Raw genomic sequence first — 19,633 nt, 5'->3', positions numbered from 1 at the left:
TATAAGTCTTGTGTGGATTAGAATTTTTAATCTATCATCCAGAACACCAACACGACAGTCACTCCTAATTTTCACATTCTTTTCTCCATCTACATCTCTTTTTTCCATATTTGATCAAATTAGTCTTTTCTCTTGTACTTATTAATTATCCACATTTATTATTAAGGTATTTGTCTAATTACCCACAAACAAAAAATCTCACATTTTAACCACCTATTATGAAAAAAAAAAAAAAAAAAAAAAAAAAAACATCATTTAACTACCTAAGATTTTCGAAAATCATAGACTTCCAAAATGTAAAGATTTTTGTATATTTGTATTCCTTTCAAAGCGATCCCTTCCTATATAAGGTGTTGTCTTTTTCACAAGTTTCTCATTAGTTTGAAATTTCAACTTCGAAAATCATTATATTTTGTTTTCTTCATAATTTGTATTTGAAAACATATGTAGCGGTTACATTTTTGTAATTGTTTTTCACAAACAAATGTACATTTATCTTCGAAATAAGTGAACATTTTTGAAACACATGAAGTTAATATTTTCGAGAAAAACAAGAACTAGTTCGAAAATCTAGACAACTATTTTTGAAATACTATTTCTAACTTATGGATTCTGTCTTTTGGCAAAAAAAAAAAAAAAAAAAGTTCCAGATTATATATACTCGGCACATTATCAAAACAAGATAAATAAAGCAAACTAATCAAATATTCATGTGTATGACATGAAACATTTAGGCTCACGGACCACCACTTACAATGAGAGTTACAGGTACTGATAGATCTTATTGTCGAAATTCTTTGTGAATCTAGGAGTTGAAATTGTTTTTTGGCAATATATTTGTCGAAATTCTGTCAATCTAGAAGTTGGAACTGTTTTTTGGCAATATATCGTCCTATCAGAAAGCTCTAGTATAAGTTGGATCCCAAGAGCTCTAGATAGGATCCATGGTAGAAAATCATTAATATTTTACTATCTATTTTTTAAAAATCTTTCAAGTGAAAGTGTATAAGAGACTAATCTTTCAAATAAAGGAATATCAAAAAGTATCATAGTAGACACTCAAGGTGTTTGGCTAATCTTTTCAAAAGGCAAAAAGACTTTTAGGAAAAATCACAAAAAATTAGGAATTCACTTTTCCAAAAAGTCAGTTTTTCTTATATCAAATTTCCAAAAATTGTTTTTCAAATACTTTTACCAAACATCTTTTCCTCCTATCTTTTTCTAAAAGTTCTTTTTATCCCTCAAAAAGATAGGCCAAACACCCCAACTATATTGAGTCTTTTATCAAGATTAAACTCAAACTTTTTTCCTAAAAAAACATTGCATTTTCCTTTTTTTTTTTTTTTTTTCAACTTGGCTCTTTTAGCAAAAGTTACAAGTAATCTTCTAGTTTTAGACAATTTTTTTTTTTTTTGAAAAAACTCTTAACTTTTTTTTTTTTATAGAAAAAACTCACATATAAAAAAATGAAATCTAGATGTGATTTGATCAATAATGATGTAGTTATATTCTTATGAGACTTAGTTATTATTTCCATTTGAACCAATTTTTTTATTTAAATTCTCATGTTTTTTTGTTGCTGTTTATAGTAATATTTTTAATGGTTTTTAGTATTAGGATCGGAAGAAAACGTTTAATTTGCTCGAAACAATGAGTAAGACTAATGTATCCAATTCTTGTTCGAAAAATGCATATCATAATCTATTTTATATACAAGATGCTCGGAGAATATAACATATGACAATGAAGAAGAGTCATCTTAGTTGGCTTGATATATTATATTGTTTTATGGACTAAATTGAAAGACAACTAACGAACACCCCAAATATGTTTAGAATATAATCTAAGCTTTCATCTTTTCCCGTTAGAAACATTGTCAAGCTAGACTAGACAACAACCACGCTATCTCCTCAACCATTAGTCAGATTCAGCCACGTTAAGAAGTTTTTTTTTTTTTTTTTTCTATTTTTGGTGCCTTTATGCCATATTCCAACTTGTGGCAAATTTATAATTATGGATGACTATTTCATTCCACTCAAAATGTATATTATGTACAAAGTAATTGCAATTAAGCTGCAGACTAACACTCAACATAATAACAATATACAACATATTTATAGACTACTATGGGAATCATTTAATGAAAACGTCTACGAGCTGATAGCGTGATGAAAAGTGAGTATTAAATACGGGTGTGTAGTAGGGACGAGCTTTGGAACCGGACTGGAACCTAATCGGAACCGGAACCAGTCTTGCGAAATCATAAGAACCAGGAACCGAAACGTTGGTTTTGGTGCCGATACCGGTTCCAAATCTGGTTTTTCGGTTATTTTTTCAAACAAAAACCAGTTATAAATAAGGTGTAACTAATGATGATGCAATTCATAATACATGCACGTAGTTTAGTTGGATTCCAAAAAATAAAAGATAATTAAACTTTCATATTAAAAAAATGATAAAAACGTTGCATTAATATGTTGTGTTTCCGGACTGGTATCAGATTCAATATTTAACTAAACTACAATTTTTTACATTCTAAAATGAAGTACAAACACTAAATTGCATGTTGGAAAAAAATCAAGTAATTCCAACTTCATATGAGTGGGTTACAGTATTTTAAAAATTGAGACAAAAAAAAAAAAAAAAAAAAAAAAAAAAAAAAAAAAACCGCAACATTGATATGTTGTCTTCCGGGCTTGTGTATGATTCAATATTTAATCAAAATATGTTCTTTTACGGTCTAAATAAAGTGCAAACACTAAATTACATGTTGAAAAAAAAATCAAGTAATTCCGACTTCATATGAGTGACTTATGATATTTTAAAAACCGGGACAGAATAAAAAACGTGTTGAAACAGAAGAAACGCAGCACTAATATGTTGTCTTTGGGGTTTGTATGTGATTCAATATTTAACCAAAATATGATTTGTTATAATCTAAAATGATGTACAAACACTAAATTAAATGTTGGGAAAAAAAATCAAGTAATTCTGACTTCGTATTAATGAGTTACGGTATTTTAAAAACTGTAACAGAATTTAAAAAAAAAAAACCTATTGAAACATAAAAAAATGCAACATTGATATATTGTCTTCCAAGGCTTGTATATGATTTAATATAACCAAAATATGTTTTTTATAGTTTAAAATGAAGGGAAAACACTAAATTACATTATGGAAAAAAATCAAGTAATTTCGACTTCATATGAGTGAGATACGAAAATTTAAAAAACGGTTCCAAATTTTTAACCGGTTTTTCGTAGAACCGAACCGGTTTTGCTATAAGTTAGGAACTGCTAACAAGAACCATTTTATTAAATGCGGTTCCGGATCGGTTCCACTTCTAATGCACATCCCTAGTGTGTAGTCCTATATCGCTCAACAAAAATAACTATTATCCCCAAATTAAACTATCTACCTTAATAATATATTATTCTTTTAAATAAGTATTAGTGATTTTTTTTTTATTAATCGCTAATATTAATGATTATTATGTAGTGTAACGTGGGTCACTATGATGTAATTTATAATCATGGTAGTTTTACAAGAAACTGATTGATATATAACAAATTTTTTAATATATACAAGAATTTATACATTAAAGTATTATATTGTACAACTCCAAAAAATATTAATTATTGTGTATAGAGAAAAATCATTTGATCCCTATATATGATAACTTAAAAATAAAAAACACACAGCATTTGGCCATAATTGAACAGGAATTGTGTGTGCTTTTTATTTATAGGTAATTAAATGTATATTCTAAATAAAAGTTCAGATTCTTAAAAGAAAATAATCAAAATCCGACCCTACCGTCCTCTATGTCCTTCTATATATAACGTATAAGATAACCAAAATTTTGTTCTCCTCAAAAACGAGATAAAAGAAAACATTAAATACAAAACTATTTAAAAACATTTGGCCAAATATATGTTTACAAAGTTGGTTCAAGAACATTAAGTGCAATATAGATCTCCAACTAGTACCATAACTTCACCTAAAAGGCTAAAACCCACTTCATGCTCCCTCCACCCACTTTTCAAACCTAAAAACAAAGGAAATTTAAAGCAAAATAAGTCCCACAAGGTTTGTACTTCTGTCGGGAGCCATGTATAAGCGATTCTCATATTTAGATAATAAATTGGCTTCATCATGAAATCTGAAAGTTTGATCCGTATATAAACACAAGAATTTAGATTTTTAAGATTTCTTACCTCATACCACGTCCTCTTAATACTTCAATGTTCTAATTGCCTTCCCCATTGTATCTTGTGAGAATTAACTTATTTCATTTATGTCGTTCATGATTTTAATGGCACATAACATTTTGGTGTAATTGGAATCTACATGATTGCCAAATGGGATCAAAGTGTGATCTAATGCAAAATCAATGGTGCAAAGTGCACACTTTAATAAGACGAGTTGAATCTTGAACACGATAAAGTATATCGGTCAAGAGGGTCGCTTTGTTAGGATTAAAGATCGATAAATACACAAACACAGTAAATTAAAGATGCATCGAAAAATAAAGAACACAAGGAAATTACTCGATCAAATGAATAGAGTTGCATCTATGGGCATTCTTGAGAGAGATTTTATTAATAACCATCGGCACACTTTTTCGTATAGAGTTACATTTATATAAAAAGATCTATTTATAATGATGAATTATAGAGTTCTCTAAGTCTTAAAAACCCCTGCCCTTGGTAACTTTTTCTTCTTTTGTTTATATTATTTATTTATTTGTTTATTTTTTGAACCGGTAAATTATCTAATTTACTCTTAAGCTAACACCTAATTTTATCTATATCCATGACAAGATTTGAATCATCGACCTCAAAAAGGAAAAACAACATCTAATATTGTTGGGTTAGAAGCTCTTGGGACGTGATGAGATGATAATGTGATTAATAAGTATAAGTGGGTAGACGTCTATCTTTGAACTTTTGAACTTTAATTATTCGATGCATTTCTATATGTTAATTGGAAAATTAGTAATATATGGTCATGAATGGATAGGAATAGTCTGTACTTTTTGAACATACCTAGTTAGATATATATTTTCTTTAGCCAATCAAAAAACATATGTTATTTGTAAATTTAAATATACAAAATCAAAATCTGAGGTTAACCAACCAAGGGCATTAATTTGACTGCTTTGCTGTTATATCAAGACCAAAACCAACCAAATCATATTATTCAAAGTTCAAACATATAAAATAGCCAAATCTTTGTTTTCAAAACGAGACAATAAGAATTATTAAAGCCAATATTATTTAAAAACATTAGGTTAAATGTTTACATCAAGTGAGCATAGCTTGTCTGAGAGCATTAAGAGCAAAACTGATCCCCAATTAGTATCACCACTTCACCTAAAACCCTCCACAATTACTATTTAGATATCTTTGTCTTAAAATTAAATTCTTATGTCTTGTTCTAAATTACTAAGGTAATATGACTGGTTTTGAGACATTTTAAACAAAATATTCAAGCAATGAATGTTTAATCATAGCAAATAATCCAAATCTAATCTCATTCCACAAGACAATTCTCATTACTAGCTAGATATAAAATCAAACACCACAATGTCATATGTATCTTATTAGAAACATATACATTGAAGTTTGAATTTTAACACGTTAATTACCAGCTACACAACAAGAAATGTATGTAGCAAAAGTGACCCCAAAAGCATATACGATGTGATATTAACATAATGTTATTTGGAACATGCACTTTAAAGTAATCATTCAAAAGTTAAAATTGTTTATTTTCATTTTCTTAAAGTATGAATTGACCAACAATGATTTGATCATTTACCAAATTGTACTTTTATTTTTTTAATAATAAATGGTAATGTATTTGAAGAGCGACATGGTTTGCCTGTCACTAAAGACATTGCATAATGCATGTTTTATACCAAAAATAACCATTGTTTACTAAATATAAAATAATCAGTGCAACCATCATGAGATCATGTAAAAGCCCACAAAACAGACAAATATGCCAATATTGAACCATGTGGATGATGGTTAGGGTTAAATAAGTCAACAGATACAATTTGACTAGTTTAATTGGATTAAATATTCCTAAATTAATTAGTTGATTTGAAAGTTAAAAAAAATTACCGCTCGATCTGATGTTTCTAATGTAAGTTATAATATATTCATTTTTCTAAAGAAAAATATTATTCATTTTTGAAAATTCTTAAAAATTAATGGATATTTTTAGCAAAAATAGTTGATAGCCTATAGGTAGAATCTATAGTTTTATTTTGAGTTCGAGGGTGTAAGTTTTATTTGAGTAGAATGTTTGCATAAAATAACTGTAAGTTTTTTAAATATGTAAAATTATATTTGAAATATACAAAATTATATAAAAATCCACTTAATAAAAGATGTAATTTTTACAAAAACAATCAAGTAATTTGTTATAATAGACAGAAAATACTATTTGAAATAGAATTCATGTTAGAAACTTTTTATTCTAAAATAAAAATTTTAAATTTTTACCTTCAAACGAAATATTTTTTAATTTGAGTTTCTTGTTGAAAAACACAACCCAATTTTAAACAACTACAATTGTTACTTTTTCAACTTTATTTTGTTATTAATTAAAGAATAGGTACAATATATAAATCATAAATATAAATGATTAGATGTATACGTCTAAAGATAATTGAAGAAATTATAAATCTATGTTCACGAATGGATATGAGTAGTGTGCCCTTTTTAATAGGATTTTCAATATTAAAGACAGTTTCTTAAATGTTGTTGGTTTTGTTTTCATAATATGATTCTCTGATTGCTAATGTTCAAAGTTTGTCCAAAAAAAAATATTATTATAAATTTTTTATGTTTTGACTTTAAGTAAGTTTTTCAAATTTATTTAAAAAAAATATTTTTCAAATTTATTATTATAACCTTTTATGTTTTTAACCTAAATATATTTTTCAAATTTAACATGAAAATCCTTAAGTTTGTCAAATTTTATCAGTTTGGTTCCTGAAAATAAAAATATAAAAAATAAAATTACAAACAGTATTGACATGAATAAAATACACATATTTTGACAAACTTAGAACTTTAATATCAAAATCTTTTTTAATATAAAAAGGTAATTGTATATTATAGGTATAAATAAATAGATAAATAAAAATCCAACTTTGGTGATATATAAAGAACAAAACCAACTACATAAAAACCAAATAAAAAAGAAGTAAATTACACGGATAGTTCCTATTTGTATTATTTGATTCATGATTTTTTAACTTGGATAGTCCTCATAATATGTTTTCGTTGTGTCTATAGTCGCTGCTAGATATAAAATAACTATATATTTTGCTCTCCAGACTATTTTTATTTTGTTAATTCTTTTCTTATTATTCTAATTATTTTCAAATAAATTAAACAATATAAAAAAATCAATTCAAAATTCAAATACATCAAGAGACTTGCGTTTCATTTGTCGCCTTCATCCCCCCCACTTCCCTAATCTTGTCGTCGTCGATCTACAAAGTATTATCATTGGCGACTACTTCTGGTAATGCACCATCGATGATGCTTCTTCACCACAACCATGACCGGCATTGTTTTAGAAATCCCATGAATATGGTTCCTTCCTATGATTTCAACGACCTATTTGAAAATCATTTCACCCATTACATTGACCTGTGGAAATCGATTTTCAAAAAACCGATCTTGTATTTAAGATTTAGAGTGCAAATTGATTTTCAGAAATCGAGCCACAACTCAACCAAGGCGTCAGCTAGGGTTTCAGCAAGAGAAGAGAGGGATAAGATGAGAGGAAACCGATGAGTTTTCTAGAGATCCTTTTCGGTGAGAAAAGAGAGGAATAATAGGCTAGGGTTTGGTTACTTGTAAGTTTTCCAATGACAAAATGATAAACCAACATAGGGGTCAAGGTTTCGATTACAACGAGATTAGAGATTTCCTTCAGTCATGTGTGGCAGTGAAGCATCGACGTCGGAAACCATGCAACCCCTCGACATTAGAGGGTTGTTCGTTTGCTACCTATGAAAGGGGGATGCTCTTGGGAGTCGACTAGATTGTAGTTTCAATTGAATCTTTCGATTTTGGATTTTTGGATTTGTGTCGTATCCATTTCTATTTTAGATTTGATTTTCAGGTTTTATTTTGGTTTTGAATTTAAGTTACGACTTTGTTGAGCATTAGGTAGCTTTGTCTTGAGTTTTGATTGATTTATGTGGTATTGGATCTATAGTTGGAGATGATGAGCGCAGCAGGTGTTGGGAACTGGATTTGTTGCCGAAGATGGTGACGAGAGGTGGTGACAGAAACTGTAAGAGAATTGAGGTGGGATGGGTTATTTTTCCAACAATATATTAATAATTTAATTTATTTAATAATAATTGAAAAAATAAAATGAAAATAATTAAGAGTAAAATTATTATTTTATATTTGACAATGATCATAGAAGCAACAAAACATTACCATGGGAACTGTCCTGATTATTAAAACAAAATAATAATAAATAAATATAAAAATATAAAAATATTAAGAACCAATCACCAAACATGCAAATTACCGTTAATCATGTAATTTACTTTGAAAAAATAAGTTTTCCTAAAATAAAAGAAATCATGAAAGACATTATTTGAAAATATGCAAATGTTTACATCAAGTCTTGTAATTGATTGAAGCACATACCATAACTTCACCTACTTTTCAAACCTTATTTAAAAAAAAAAAAAAAAAAAAAAAAAAAAAAAAAAAAAAAAAAACAAACACTCCAAAGTTGTGTTGGGACTAGTTTGATACTGCATACGAGTATACGACAAACCGAATAGTCAAGGGACAACGTCCTTTTTTTCTTTAAAAAGCTTAATTTTATTAAACTAAGAGGAAGCTAACAAATAAAATAATTATAGAGAAATAGCAAGTAAAGAATTTTGCAGTCAATCTCCCTTTATAGTAGATACTGATTTTGTATCTATTTACTAAAATTGAAGATAGATTATATCATTAGCTAACTAATTGATCAACAACTGCTGATTAATCAGTAGTAGATCAACAGCTACAAATTGTTAGTATATCCTACATTAATGCTATATAATTTTATATATCTTTAAGTATTTAATACTCTTTTGGATAATAAACAAAAACTGTGTCTCTTACATAGTTACATTGATGGGAGCAACAACTACTTTATTGATGTTGTAAACCTTAAATTTGTTCGATACCTATTGCAATCGCCATGAAACGTTGTGATGCCTCCTAACGTAAGTTAATTGATGCAAAATAATATTAGGAAAAAAAATTACAAAGCTTCAAAGGATGCATGTAAGTGTATATGCATTATATATAGATGCCAATTGAGGGATGTTTATGTGCCCAATGAGGAATTGAGGATACCATTTACAGCTTGAAACATGTATACTCAACATCCGTATGATGGAGATTTTTTATATTGGGATTATTTTATGATACATTTAAAATAACTTATTATTATTTCATTTGTTATTACATATGTTATCTCATCTACCTTGCAGTTTTTATTTGGTTGTATTAATTGCATATGTTATCTCGTCACCTCGAAGTTTACGTTATGCCCTATGAAAATACTATTAATACAATTTCCCTTTTTCATAGCATGCTTCCATTATTGATGTACATAAAACACAACTCTCTGAATCATATGTACAATTTCTCTAAACATGTACCTTAAGACACTTATTTCCTTCGATCCAAAATGGATCCTAAGTGGGTTATTACCGAAGATCATAACCAAATTCGACTTGGAAGTGTTGTAAGGGTTCCCAACTTGGCCCCATTTTTTTGTTGTGTATGATGAACTTTGTGAAACATCATGTCACATTAGATAGTACTATGCTATAAGTTAATTTAACAAAATGTGATTTGAAATATCTAGGTTCAACATTCAACGTTCGAATAACAATTTGACAAAAATATAATAAAAATATTATCTTTCTGATATTATTTTTGTTTTTATTATAATCAATTTAAAAGAAGATAACCATAACCACAAAAAATTATAAGATTTTTCCACAAAATATCCAAAAATGACCAAAATAGTAGTGATTTTCTGAGGTAACCTTGAGATTTTCACATAAGAACTTCATAACAATCATCAAATTATCTTGGTTCTCCCAATTATAAGGGTGTTGTGCAAAAATCTCAAAAAATAAAACTGCATAACATCTAGATTTTCGCAAGTGTTGGACTGAAAACGTTATTTATTTATTTTATAATTTTGAAAAAATAACAAACCAACTAGATTTTCGCAAATGACGACCAACAAAAATATCAACAAAAAAAGTCGTAGGCCAATTAGATTTTCGCAGATAGTGACCTGCAAAAATTGTGGTTTTATGGTCATTATTCGCTATTTTGTAGAAAAACTTTAGAAAAATATCTATTATTGTCATTTTCCTCTTAATTTAAGTCATTTATTTGGATTTACAATCGTAATTTTTATCATATTATAGGGGGTTAATGATCTAGGAGGTAATAATGTTTTAATTTTATCCACATTATGTCTCTAAGGTATTTTTTTTGTATATATTACACGAACATGGTTATTATAATCGTTTAAAGAGTGTAATAATGTTTAATTTTATCCACATTAGGTCTTATGGTCTTTTTTATACATATTACACCAATATGGTTGTTATAACTGTTTAAAGAGGATAATAATGTTTTAATTTTGTCCACATTAGATCCTTATTTTTAATATTTTTATCAATTCATCTAACTATTTTACAATTTATATTAGTATTTTGTTAGATGGTTTCATCATTTCGTTTTTTTTATTTTAATTGTCCATTCACCACAACCAATGGTTTCAATTGAAATGTAACATAACAATTTTTGTCATTTTTACAAAAAAATAATAATAATAATAATAATAAAATAAATAAAAGACTAATAATAATCAAAGTCGTAATGATTTAGATTATGTATGACGCACCACAACTAGCAGATAAGCTAGCTTATTTTTCGATCTTTTTTAAGTTATCATGTTTGACAAACCAAAAAGTATCTTATAAGCTAGCGTTTTAAAAAGATCCTTAGACAAGTTTTTAAAAGTTTTTTTTTTTAATTTTCCAAATATATCCCTTAATTAACTATAGAAAACATATTTTTTAAATGTATTTTTATGTCATATAAATTTCAGATAGAAGCCAACGGCGGAACCAAGATCAAAGTCAATTTGGTATAAATTCAATATATTTTTTACTGTTTTATTTTATTTACATAATGTTAATTTTTTTTTTGTCTCGGTCTGTTGTATTAAACAATTTGGCAAGGATGACCAGTAAATATATTTTCATTTTCTTAGTATTAATTTATTATTATTATTATAATTAATTTAAACTGTTTGTTCAGATTTTATAACATGCTTTTATTTTTATGCAATACCAGTAAGTATGAGACGTTTTAATTTTATATATGTAAGTATAAATTTGTCTTAATCTCATATATATTAGATATAAAAATATTTTAGGTGGCAAAATTTTGTTTTTCTTTAAAGCGTTATAGAGTACTTTTTTTTACAACTAGTTTAAGCAAGTTTAGTCTATTTTCTATCATAATTTTTAGAGAATTTTATTATAATATCCAAATTTTCTTAGGTATTTCCTCAAAATACCCAAATATTTAAAAATGATCAACATAACCATGATTTTCGTGAGAGGTGGTCTGTAAAAATCTCTACTTTTTATCATAACTTTTTATAGGAGCTTCATTTGAGCATATCTTTTTAATTTTGATTTTTTTATAACAATGACTTTTTTATAAACATACTAAAACTTCAAATTTGTATGTAGTTAAGATTTAGGGTGTAAATAATTCACTTATGAATTTTACAAAACTAAAAAACTAATTTATGATTAATTAAAACGTTAAAATATTATAAAATTACAAAAAAATATATTTCGATTCTTATTTAATTTCATTAAATTATTTTTTGAATACTAAAAACAAAATTAACTCCAATTCAGATTAATATTATAAATCTGACTTTTAAAGTGGAAAAAAAAAAAAAAAAAAACTAATTTTTTTTTTATCGATATGCATGTTTATTTCAAGAGTATAAAGAAATATAAATTTTGATATGTTTATTTTATTTGATAAGAAATAAATATAAATATTAAAAAACAACAAAAAAAAATGAGTTTTTCAAACAAAAAAATTATTTTTATATATCGACTTTCAATGTAAAAAGATAAAAAATTATAAATTTTAAAAAATAATTCAGCATGTTTAATCTAGTTTTCTATAACTTAATTACATAATATTTTTATAAATCCAGAAATATTTTTGACATCGGTTTTAATTTTATCTACCTAATAATATAATTATATAAATATGTCTTAATTTTAAGACTATAATTATAATAATATACGTTAGTTGTAAACTAACATTATATCAAACATTGTCTCTTTACATAGCCGTAAATTATCTTCTTTTATCAGTATAAACTACTTTCCGAGTTCTACAAACATTCGAATACATAATAAGTTTAATAAAATAATAAAATATATATATTATTTCCCATTAAACATATCCAAAATATCCTCAGGTTTCCTTGCATCGGCGTGAATCCTTAGTTTTATCACATTTCACTATCAATAATGTTATCGGAATATTTTCACTACATTCAAAAATTCAAACGCTTTATCACTTTAAGATTTGGAAACAAGATTTTTTAAGTTCTCAAAAACCAACCAAATCAAACTAAAGAGTATTAGACAACACTAAAAAAAACATTACCATCCTTTAAGAAGAAATCATGAACGACAATATTATTTAAAAACATCAGCCCAAATGTTTACATCAACTGCTTCAACAACATCAAGTACCCTAATTTCACCTAAAACTAAAAAAACAAGGAAAATCAACAAAAAAACAATAAAGAAAAAAAAAAAAAAAAAAAAAAAAAAAAAAAAAACTTAAAGCTTCTGTCATGTTTTGTAAATTTGGATAATAACTTTGGAATGATCAAGAAACCTGACAGAAATTTTAAACGGATTCCATATTAACACAGGAATTTATATTTCTATGATTTCTTACCTCATAACACCATATCTGCAACTCTTTCTTCCTCCTTTACAACTTCATCTTTACCATTTTCTTCAGACACTTCATTCTTCTTGTCATCGTTTTCCTTTACATCTTCGATTGTCTGAACACCCTTTTCAATGCTATCTGATTGCTTTAATTCAGTATTATTATTATTATCTCCATTGTTATTATCCTCTGAACATTGACTTCTTTCATTGTTATCCTCCATTGATCTTCCATACCCTCTGCTTTCACTTTCATTTTCAGAATCATTCTCCACAACCTCTTCGATCAATCTTTCAGCTCCCCTTCCTTGTCTCTCCAAACACTGCAATCTCATCCTCAAATCATCAAACTCCCTTTCCATCAAGAACAATCTTTCCTTCAGTATCAGGTTCTCTTCTTCCAATTGAGCTATATGTGTATCTTGATCATCAACTCTGTTTTCCAGAAGATAACTACTATGATCAGCGCCATTGTAGTTTGGGTAAATCATTTCGAACCTGCTCAAGTCATGATCCAGTCTCCTTTCTACCTCGACATGTTCTTCAACGTCACTCTCACTTGACCCACCTTCGTCTTCTTCATCTTCTTCAGGTGCTTCGGCTTCATTTGATCTAAGTCTGATTAACCCTTTCATTGATCCATACCCATCAACACCCCACTCTTCTTTCGCCATGTCTACTAAAACTTCTCTGGATGGAGAGAAAATCGGGGTGGGTAGAACAGCAGGTGTTACCGGACATGGTGATACTAGAGATGTAATGCCGCCGGCTTTTTTGGCGCGGATTAGAAACGATGTGGTGTTTCTTGGAGCAAAAGGAGCGGATCTGCCGTTATGATTGAACTTCTTCTTCGGGAAGTATCTTCTAGCTTTCAAACGATTCTGTTGTTGTAGTTCGTTAAGCGTAGGGGGGTTATATCCAGCCCCACCGCCGCCGGTGTTGTTGATAAGACTACCACCTCCGCCCATCACCGGTAATTCCTTCCGGTTGTTGTTGTTGTTATTGATCCATTTGTCATTTCCTTTCTTCCCCTTCCAATTCTTGTTGTTTCTTGGTCCCATAGACTTCAATGAAGACGAAGGAAGTCCAGAAGGCTTCATGTTAAGGTTTTGGAACTTGAGTTGATCCACTTGCGGCGGAGGCCACATGCCATAGCCACCACCACCACCACCACGGTGGTTCAACGATTGATTCACCATCATTTGCGAAGGATTCATCAACTGGTTCACAAACATCTGAGGGTTCTGGTTATTCATTACCTGTTGTGGCTGACTCATCACAGGCGGCAACGGCTGTCCGATACTCATCATCTGCGACTGATTCGCCATTTTCGATTGATTCATCATCTGAGACTGATCGTTCATCAGGACTGCTAACTGAAATCAGTCTATAAGCCTCCGAGAACAAGTCGGTATCAACAAATCGATACCCTCTTTCAAATTCAAAAGATGATTCCAAACAGATCGAAAAGAAAACTACAACAAATTCAAAACCCTAAGGCTCCTAATTTCGAGATCGTTAAACAATAAAATAAGTAAATGAAAAATAATCGCGATTCAAACACAATTGAAGTTAAATTACTGATCAAACATCACATACCAGACCAAATTGAAAAACAACAAACCCTAAACCTATCAGAAACCAAGATTGATTCTCGATATTCACGATTATCTGTCCGATCTATCACAAACAGGGTTAAGATTAACGGTTTTCAGCCACAGAATAGACTATTTGATTTTATGAATATCAAGAATTTTGTTTTGCGATGTTTAGTTCTCGTTTTGGGAATCGCAAGAGGTAGCGTTTATGTGGAGACGAAGAATGCCCGTGGTTGATTTATATAGGCAGATAGATGATGATATGGACGGTTTTGATTTATTTGTTTGATCGGACGGCTATAATCGGTTCTTACAAATCTGAGTCGGTTAAGGTTATATCTGCAATTAGGAAAAGTAATGAATATTATATTATAAAAACCGTTTTTGTTAAAATATCAAAAAATCTTATAAATAATATTATTTACTTTTTCATAAAGCCAAATTGAAAGTTTATAAAGTACTCTTAAACTTATATTAAACTGATATTGAAGAATTATGTGGTAAAACCGTAAAAGGTGAGAATGTAACGAGGCATGTGATCTATTTTGTATGTCTTTTTATTGTAACAAAATTTGAATACATTAAAATTTATTCTAAATTATATAAGTAAAAAAATCTTTAAATTGTTAAAACAAAACATTTAAATTTGCAAGTTCTGTTTGACTTACTATTAAAATATATTTGAGACTTTTATTCGTTTAAGATAAAATATAAATTTTAATCAACATACTTTAGAATTTGTCACTTTTGACAATACAGCAACACAACACACCTTGTAAATGGTGCAAATAAGATGAAGGTAAGTCAAAGAGTTGTTGATAGGAAAATACATGACAAATCCATAAAACAAGAATCCTAGAAACCGCAAATAAGACTAATCAAGAAATGAGTAAGCGTTTGTGCCGACTTGGTAAAGCATGTGGAATATATGGTGAGTAACACGTTCACCTTTGTTCAAATCCTGACACTACTCAGTTTATGTGATCAAAGGTTCGCCTGTATGAATCTAAGACATGAGACATAACCTCATATTTGCAACAGGGTATTAATCGGTACACAAAAGCTAGTGTAGAAACCTCGTTATGGAATGTCCATTTGCCAAAAAAAACATGTATAGTAAAAAAAATAGAAAATCAAATCTGCACATATGAGCAAACAACTGGTATAGTATGACCAATAAATATCATGACACAAAACAATATAATTGGCTAGCTACTCATTTACTATGATATTTATTTGTTGCACCCACATATATAAGGTCATGTCATCGAAAGAGTAAGCACTTTTATGCCAAGCTTCACATTATCCTTAATTTCCTAACATGATGTTATCTCCACCTCTTAACTCAAGCATCAATGCCTATAATCTCTTCATTGTTGTTAATGATACACTCAGTTGGTACATATAAATGACAGGTGTTAAATTGTCATTCCTTAAATTTGTTGGTGATACTCACAATTGTTAATGTATTTCTTATAAATACATTAAGTAGCATATCTAACAAAGTTTACCACACATCTACTTCAACATCCTTGTTTTAGTTTCTTAATCTTTCTTTTCATGATCCTTTTTTCTTGCTTAATCTTTGGATTCGTATAACATGTCAAGCCTAATAGCTACTTTATAAAACTTCATTTTCAGTTTCAACGGGACCTTCCTAATAAATTAGACTCTTAAAGTCGCCCTAAAATTTAAGCAATCTCACCTTTAAGCGATGGGTGACATTGATGTGCATAAAAGTACCTATTAGTTTCAACTTTATAACCTAACAAACTTTTACTAACTATGTACTTATAAGCAATGTACCTAGTCAAACTATAGAATAGTTCAGGCAAGTCGGGTGTCAATCATAGGAAATGATATTTAATTAATAGAATAATTACTAAAAGTTAAACTAAGAAAATAACTAAACGTGTGGGTTTTATCTGATTTTACAAGTCCGTATTAACTTAATTAAAATACTCAACTAATTACTTAAGTAAACAACTAGAAAGACGATTTAAAAGCAAGAATAAAAGATACTCTCGTTTAGCTTTGAATCCCTCATTTTTCCTATGGTTGATTTCAAGACAATGGATTAATTATGTTAGTTACCAAATAAAAGTTACTAGTCATCATGATCAGACTAACTAGCATAAGTCAATTTAACAACTGTAACCCTAATGATCATGCAAGTTAAGGACACTAAATTGATTTTAAAGTTAGTTTGGACTCTAAATGACAGAATCTAAAGAATATTATTCTTTGGTTAAATGTAGTAATCAGGTAAATATTATAATCAAATACTGTTCTTTAACACAGTTAAGCAATTAACTTATCACCTATACTAGGATATGGCCAATCCTATCTCTAAGCAATTTAATGATCGTAGACAACTAGGTAAATCAATTGCATGCATTCAATTGCAGTTTAACAACATAGAGCTTGAGACAAGACAATAAATATAGAAACTTTAACAAGCTAGGTTTAGATTTATTAAATAATATTTAATGCAAAAACCAACTTCATCAATCTTTCAAACAAGAAATCAATACATAGTAATTAAGAGTTCATCTAATCTAAATGAAAGCAAGGGTTTTATGCCCATAATCATAGCTAAAAACACACAAACACAAAGGAAACTAGGCTAAACATGATTAAACTAGGCAAACCAAATGTCTAGATGCGAATCTTTGCTCCAAAATCTTTATCATTTGATTTCTAGTCGATTTATACCCTCAAAGGGGTCTTAGAAAAGGTATTTTTCGTTAATAGTCACATCCTTAAGCCATCTAACCTCTAGAATCGACATAATGTCCAATATATATATATATATATATATATATATATATATATATATATATATATAATTACCAAAATTTGGCCACCACATCGTGGTTGACCTCTAGTACGTGTTGGTCCACAAGTTTATCTCGTATTCTCCAAGTCAGCGTCAGGAATCGCGACGATTCCATTCACCACGTCATGGTTGTGTCACCACATCGTGGTTATCGAGAATCAACATTTCCTCAAAAAAAAGTTTTCTGAAACTATGTCTAGTTTTCATATCATTTTGAATATCATTAATGGGAGTTACAAGTCACGAGATATGGCCAAAATACTGATGTGGGGTCGAGCTGTCCAACAACATCCTTTTTGTGTCTTCTTATTGCCTAAGCTCGCATTTTCCTGCTTCCAGCTCCTCATTTGCTGCCTTTTTTTTCCCGAGAAAGTCTTTGCTGCTACAAAACATAATTTAAACTTAATAAGTATCATTTGTTCCATTTTAATCATAATTGTAACTAAAAGTATTGGAAATATGCATTAAATATGTAGTTAATTGTGCACATATCACATATCCATCCACACATCCTCCTTAGTGAATCATAGACACCAAATATTTAAAGCGCAGCATGAGGATAAGAGTTTCATTCCCTATAATTATGTATATGATTTCTTCATTCGTTTCCCCCATTAATATTACACCAAAGATACTTCATTTTAACAATGTTGATATGTAGTCCTTTTTCTTCTAACATCGTTCTCCACACATCCAATTAATCATTTTATTTCAATCATATACATAGCCATCAACACAATATCATGGTCAAAAATATACATGAAGGCACTCCCCCTCTGATCTCACATGACAACTTGTAAAAGATCTAGGCGAATATATACATATTGAGATCTGAACCCTCGTGGAGCCCAATATCAACCAGAAAGGACGATGTGTTACCAAATAGGGTATGCACATATGTCGAAAAACAACAACACATATAGTGTATATCCATGACATATCTCTTTGGGGCATTTCTTTATTGCAAAGTCCTCCAAAATCACCTTTAGCATACATTAACGTATGTCTTCTCCAAGTCAATGAATATTATATAGAGAATATTAATTTAAAATTATATTCGAATGGTCATAGTGTAACGTCCAAAAAATTAAGACCAAAATTTTCAATTTTTAAATCAATAAAACCATCACTCATAACATGTTCATAAAACCATGATAAAATCAGAGTATGATTGAAACATCTGATACATCATAGTCAAATAAAAAGCGGAGTGATATGGTATGTGTGCGATGTGATCACCCCGAGCTCTTCCCCTTGGATCCGAAAGTACCTGAAACATAAACTAAAAACCATAATCACAAAGCTTATTGAGTTCCCCAAAACACCACATACCATGCATATCAAACACATAATGGTCCTCACCCATCATCGCGTCCCGTCGGGCATCAAACCGCGCTCAGAATAGATTTGTCAGTAATATGAGATGGGCCCCACCACATCACATTCATCAGGTTCTGACCGGTATACATACAATCACATAAACGCATGAAAGAATTCCAAAGATAAATAACATACATGATAGTCATCAAGCCCCGCCTGACATCGGGCCCACCCAACATACATATAAACACATAAATACATGAAAGAGTCACAAAAGTAAATAACATATAATATACTCACCAGGCCCCGCCTGGCATCGGCCCCGCTCGATATACATATCAGATATCATACATACAGGGACACGCAAACAACTATCATACTAATCATAATAAACCATGGGTCGACATTGATGTCTTCGACCCGCCAAACACAGTGAGGTAACCCAGCTTGAGCTGCTGAATCTCTCAGATAAAATCTCAGACTGATGATCTGAAAAAAATCCCCGCTCTAACACCATCAAATAATACCCATTTAATAATCGGTCCACAACCCATAATTGGAATCCTATTCCGATATCCAACCTTCTGAGTAAAATTCCATTTTACCTTTTCCTCACTTGGCCCAAAACCCAAGGCCCAAAACAATAGCACCAAAAAGCCCAATACAACCTAACTTCCTAATTAGGCCCAAAACCCTTCATGGGTCTAATCCGAGAAGGCCAAAATTCCTAAATGATACATAAGGCTCTAAATGGGCCCAAGCACAAGAAGGCACAAAGTTAGAAAACTAGTGGCCCATTAA

The 19,633-nt window shown here is 29.5% G+C and overlaps 1 protein-coding gene across 1 annotated transcript; it reads right to left on the bottom strand.

Moving 5' to 3' along the window:
• Window positions 1-12,784: 12,784 nt before the first annotated feature.
• LOC145037247 (uncharacterized) lies at window positions 12,785-14,875 on the bottom strand. Its single transcript, XM_078985872.1, has one exon. It carries the CDS (start codon window positions 14,437-14,439, stop codon window positions 13,081-13,083), a length of 1,359 nt encoding a protein of 452 aa, XP_078841998.1. The 5' UTR covers window positions 14,440-14,875; the 3' UTR covers window positions 12,785-13,080.
• Window positions 14,876-19,633: the final 4,758 nt, after the last annotated feature.

This window comes from Lactuca saligna, chromosome 1 (assembly GCF_052625555.1).
Source record: "Lactuca saligna cultivar CGN05327 chromosome 1, ASM5262555v1, whole genome shotgun sequence".
Lineage (NCBI taxonomy): Eukaryota > Viridiplantae > Streptophyta > Magnoliopsida > Asterales > Asteraceae > Lactuca > Lactuca saligna.
This window is presented reverse-complemented; position numbering and strand designations above follow the sequence as displayed.